This window comes from Wasmannia auropunctata, unplaced genomic scaffold (genome assembly GCF_000956235.1).
Source record: "Wasmannia auropunctata unplaced genomic scaffold, wasmannia.A_1.0 LD335294.1, whole genome shotgun sequence".
NCBI lineage: Eukaryota > Metazoa > Arthropoda > Insecta > Hymenoptera > Formicidae > Wasmannia > Wasmannia auropunctata.
This window is the reverse complement of record NW_012027596.1, coordinates 1883-8147: the sequence shown is the minus strand read 5'-3', so window position 1 is coordinate 8147 and position 6265 is coordinate 1883. Positions and strand designations below refer to the sequence as shown.

General features: G+C 30.1%; 1 protein-coding gene across 1 annotated transcript in view; it reads left to right on the top strand.

The window, feature by feature from the left end:
- Positions 1-6265, top strand: part of LOC105457297 (tubulin polyglutamylase TTLL5-like) — a 16401-nt gene that overhangs the window by 8373 nt on the left and 1763 nt on the right. The window contains exons 3-7 of the mRNA XM_011701897.1: positions 165-248; positions 339-462; positions 1153-1259; positions 1489-1702; positions 4361-4617. Coding sequence (XP_011700199.1) covers positions 165-248; positions 339-462; positions 1153-1259; positions 1489-1702; positions 4361-4617 — 786 coding nt within the window. The remainder of the gene's footprint in view (positions 1-164; positions 249-338; positions 463-1152; positions 1260-1488; positions 1703-4360; positions 4618-6265) is intronic.

Sequence of the window (6265 nt, the reverse complement as noted above, 5' to 3'; positions counted from 1 at the left end):
GTGTGCTCTTCCGATCATTGTTCAAGAGATATTTGAGGTGATTGATTAAAATGGGACACCTTGTATAGAAATACTTCAATTATATATTAAAATATTGAAAGTACGACAGCAACTAGAATTATATTTCTAATTACGCGTAATGCTTTACAAATGTCTATTTATAGCACAACGAATGAAAGAAATGCAATAAACAACGAATGGTTATTAAATGGACCAAATGGAAGCAAGACTCCTGTTTTACGCTTCAAGTAAGTTGGTATAAGAATTTATCTATCATTTATTTTTATTTTTAAAACACATAGAAATGTTTGAACAATTATATTTGATTTGTTCCTTAGATGTTCCGCTTTAGCTACGCCACCAAAAGATCCACCTGCGAAGCAGCTACATATGACCTACAAGATCTTTCAAACTGATACTAGACTCATCAATCTTCTGCTGCAATCACATGGCTTAATGGAGGTAAAGTTTTAGTAATAGATCGGATTATAAATTTTCAAAGTTAACTTTTAATTTAACTTAAATTAATTTAATCTTACAATTAACACAACTTTTAACTGAGTTAGTTTTTTGTTTATGCAATTTTTAACTTAACTAAATTAATGAGTATCAGGAAAGACAGTGGAAAGTTAACTAGCAAATGAAATCTTAAAACGCTAACACGGTACAAAGCGGATCTTGGTGCTTCCATATAATATTAAATATTATATGAAAGCACCAAGATTTACTTTGTATCGTTGGCGTTTTAAGATCTTATTTGTTAGTTAACTGAGTCAATTTTATAAATCAACTTTAACTTAATTTAGTTAAAAGAAATATTAATTTACCCAAAACCTGCCGATATGATGAAGCAAAATTATGTTGCTTGTTTGCCTGGAAACAATGCCTGAAATCGCTCGGAATAAGTATGAGAGAAATAGGAATTACAAGCGAAACGAATGCGAAAATAATCTGAAATAATACGTTTATTTCTGATATTTACAGAAAGTGCGCAACGTGAGAAAGGGTATAATGGTAATAAAGAAATAAAAAATAAAACAAAGCAATTAATTTTGTTTATTTTTACATGAACATTAATTTTTTAATTGAGAAACATTCGTCCCTCAATTCTTTGTTTTAACTTTGTAAAAATCGCTATATCTTTGCTTTCAGGTTCCTATGAATGAGACAGATTTTAACGTACTGTGGATGGGAAGTCATCCAAAGCCGGATATCTTGCGGAACTTGATGCCTTATCAAAAAGTAAACCATTTTCCTAGGTAAGAACGCATTATTAAGAAACAGTTTCCGTAATCGTTATTGGTAATACTTTACAAATATAAAAAATCGTGAAACACTGTCAACGAAACAAATTTTACGATTTACAAGTTAAATTCTTCATTTATTATTAATTTTTATATTTATTTGAATCTTTATAGGACATAATAAATATTAAATTCGAATGGCTATTAGCTTGATAATAATTCTTTTTAAAAATCTATTCCTTAGGTCTTATGAAATTACCCGTAAGGATCGCCTTTACAAAAATATTGAAGCTATGCAGAGGAGTAAGGGCCTTCGAAATCTCGATTTTATACCCCAGACATTTCTATTGCCTACTGAAACCAGAGACTTGATTTCGGCGCATTTCAGATATAGAGGACCATGGATCGTCAAGCCTAAAGCCAGTTCGCGAGGCCGTGGCATTTACATTGTTAATAATGTAAGGACTTCAGTATTTTTATAAAGTTTTTACTCTTTGCAGTTTTGAGGGGTAACATCAGAAAGTTATTTAAACTGTTAAATAAAAGCAATTTTACAAGATATTGATAGAGTTAATAGAGACTACTTGTAACAGAGTTATTTATGTTTCTGAGAATACCAACAACATCAATTTTGCAATTATTTAAAATATAAATATTCTTTTCCTTTCTAAAAAAAAAAAGGCATCGATAATCGCATGAGTCAAAAATATTATTGTTTTTAAAATTATAGTAAAATTATATTTTGCTTTTTGCAGATTACAGTAAAAGGTGTTAAATAGCGCTCGCAAAGCGCGCGCCTGTAATGCTAGATTAGTTATTATATGTGTAATGATAAAATATTTATTATATATCAAGGTGAAGCGATTTCTTACCCCCTGTTGTGCATGTATTTTCAGAAAAGGCATAAAAAATGATGAATTTAGGTGACAAACGGAAATTTTTTAATGAATATCTACTCCTAAAAAATAAAAAACATCGTTTTTTTCATTTTTATTTTATTTCAATTAATCATCGGTTTATTATGGTACATAACAATTGTCTCATAAAAATAATTTATTATTGGAAATCTTTTTTTGTTTTAGTTCTTAGCCTTTTAAGTCATAGTAAATGCCATTCCTTCGCGTTTGCTTTGGGGACACGCGATGTGCTATCTCGGTGACAATTTTAATGTGACGCTCCGTTGCTTGTATTTCCATATCTTTAATTGCAGCATCTGCGAACATATATCCTCGGATTTCATTGTCTGACATTGCGAAAAAGCAGGTTCGGTCAAATTTACGTTTTCACCGTACGGTCACCGTATAAATTTCGATTGCACCGACTATATAGACATAATCGACTGGGAAAACGTAAATTTGATCGAATTTGCTTTTTCGCGATCAATGTCAGACGATGAAATCCGAGGATACATGTTCGCAGATGCTGCAATTAAAGATTTGGAAATACCCTGTCATATACAAGCAACGGAGCGTTACATTAAAATTGTCACCGAGATAGCACATTGTGTGTCCCCCAAGCAAACGCGAAGGAATGGTATTTACTATGACTTAAAAGGCCAAGAACTGAAACAAAAAAGATTTCCAAGAATAAATTATTTTTATAAAACAATTGTTGTATATGTAATGTACTATAATAAACCGACGATTAATTGAAATAAAATAAAAATGAAAAAAGATGTTTTTTATTTTTTAGGAGAGGTAGATATTTATTAAAAATTTTCGCTTGTAACCAAAATTCATCATTTTTTATGCCTTTTCCGAAAATACATGCACAACAGGGGATAAGAAATCGCTCCACCTTATTATATACATTAATATTTTATTTATAATATTTGATATATTCTTTATATAAATATATAAAATTGCACAGTCAAGTAAATTGATATTTTAAATTAAAATATTTTACAGGAATATAAATGACTATCCAGATGTACATAATATGTATAAATACTTCTTAGCTTCTATCTCTCGTCTTCCTTGCAAGATTATTAATTACATCATATTTATAATAAATGATTTGTACTAATCTTATCACTTATAATGTAGTTACGTATCTAATATAATTGAGTATTATATAATTAATTTTTTTAGGCATCAATATTACATTATTTAACAAAGTAGCAGTAATAGGACAAATGAGAGCCATGAGAGCAGTGCTAATTACATTACGTTATATTTAATATAAATTTTTAAACACTAGCATTACAAACGCGTGCTTCGCGCGCGCTATTTAATATTTTTATTATATTTGCCATTACACTATTGGCCTTATTACATACAAAGTCAAAATGTAATGACAGCCGCTTACACAAAGTAAGCGCAGTGAGATAACCAATCGGCATTGCAAAAAAGCGACAACAATAAACTTCGAGAAATGCGAATAATCGATTTCATATGCACTTTTTTTTAGATAGGAGAAGACGTTGCAGAAAGTGTTTTTTACATAAAACATTTTTTCTTTAAATTAAATGTTTTCTCTTATTTTTTATTCTTACTTCCTTAATTCTTTGTAATACATGAGTTGAGCAAGGTAACGCAATTTTGTGATGTAATGACATTTTAAAAGATTAAATAACTATTAAAGTACCGCTTGGGTTGGAATACAAACAGTTGAATTAGTACAAAGATTACATATTACTTGGATTGAGTAAAGTAATACATTTGCGAAAAATTAAAACTACTATCACTTGGGTTGGAATAGAAAAACCCTTCAATGAGAATACAAAGATACATACCATTTAAATTGTATTTTTTTAAATCTTTATTTTTGTAAGATTTTTTTATAAGATTGTAATTTGGCGCAAACAGTTATTGATATCAAATCTTTTATGCAAATAATATACATTATTTGTAAAAAAGTAATATATATTACTTTTTTTACAAAGATACGTATCACTTAGGTTCTATTTTTTTTTAATCTTTACTATATTTATTTTGTTTTTTCGAAATTTGATTAACCTACAGTATGCTTATAGATAAATATAGGTCTAGATAAATTCTGTTTTAATGCTTGGGCTACATTAAGCTGTACTACTTGAATATTAAATTCAGCTTAAAACTGATGACTCTACGTAATACTACTGTTCAATTATCCAATTTCTTACTACATTGTTATAGCCTGAGAAGATCCTGACAGATGAATCGGTTATTGTGGCACAGTACATAAATAATCCGCTTTTAATCGACGGACACAAATGTGATTTACGTCTCTATGTAGCTGTAACGAATTACGATCCCTTGCTAATTTATTTATACGAGGAAGGTTTAGTCAGATTTGCAGCTGTTAAATATGACGGCAGAAGTCAATATATTTGGAATCCTTGCATGCATCTTTGCAATTATAGCATAAACAAATTCCACGTGGATTATATAAAGTAAGTTATAGCAACTACAGTATTAATATGCTTCTAAAAAAAATTATGGCATAGAAAAATTTTGGGCAAAAATTGGTAAACTTTGGTTGACGATAACTCCGCGAAAAATCATCGTCAGATGAATATTTTTTAAAATTAAAGCTTGAAATCTCTACTTTAAGGTACTATGAGTCGATTTTCAATTTAATGCACCTTTGCTACTGTAAACTTTTAAATCTGAGAGCATGTTTGCAATACTGAAAATTGTAAAGTTTAACGGAATGCACGTGCTAAAATTTTTCTTGGGGATGCCGTTTGTAGTGTCATAAAGCTCAAATTTTTTTCTTTAATTTGAAAAAAATACAAGTCGCTACGATTTTTTTTCACAATGCTACAGCATTTTTAAGTGATACTTGTATTTTTTTCATGTACGATCGGCATTAGCTGATGTGCACCATAGGGAGGTTGGCGATCGGGTTTTGCATATTGTGTATGTGCGCGCGTGTGCAAAACACACGCACATACACACACTATATGCAAAATCTGATCGCCAACCACTGATTGGTAGACAGTGTTTTGAAAAGCTCTCGAGATAAACTACAAAAATATGCAATGAAAATTAAGAGATTTACATTTACAAAACTTAAAATGACCTTTCCCTGATCTTGACAACGCCACCCAAGGTCAAACCAATAATACCATTTTATGTCTCCCTTGAAATCATACAACTTTTGTTTGAAGCATATTTTTTATCTATTATAGTTTGCGAGAAATCTTAATAGATCTTTTAAAATGAGACACCTTGTATATGTATACATATTATATGTGTAAATGTATACCTACAGGATGTTTATAAAGTCTCACCCAAACCTAATATCTCGGAAACGGCTTTAGATATGGAAAGATGTTTTAAACAAAAGTTGTTTGACTTCAAGGGGGACATAAAATGGTACCATTGGTTTGACCTTTGGTGGCGCTGTTATGGTCAGGGAAAGGTTAAGGTCACTTTAAATTTTTTTAATGGAGCCCGCTATTTTTTATTGCATATTCTTGTAGCTTATGTCGAGAGCTTGCCAAAACACATAGATAAAATATTTTTTTATTAAGTAAATCTTGAGTTATAAAGCTTGAAAGTTACAGTACCACCGACATTAGCATTATCCAAGGTCCGAACACTGGCTAAAACCTTTTGAATGTCTTTCAGGATTATGAGCTTGACAACATGTCAAGGTCATAATTATTGGAGGTTGTTTCTCTTTTTTTCAAAAAATAAAAATAATTTTTAAAAATGAATAAGAGAAACAATCTTCAATGATCATAGCCTTGACACATGTTATCAAGATCATGATTCTGACATATGATATATTCAACATATATAACAACATTCAAAAGGTTTCAGCCATTGTTTGGACACTTTAGATAATGCTAATGTCGGTGGTACTGTAACTTTTAAGCATTATAACTCAAGATTTACTTAACCAAAATACATTTTATCTATGTGTTTTAGAAAGTTCTCAAAATAAGCTACAAGAATATGCAATGAAAAATAGGGGAGTTCATTTAAAAAATTCAAAGTGTTCTGACCTTGACGACGCCACTCAAACCAATGTTATAATCTTATATCCCCCTCGAAACCCTACAACTTTTATTTGAAACATTTTTCTCTCAA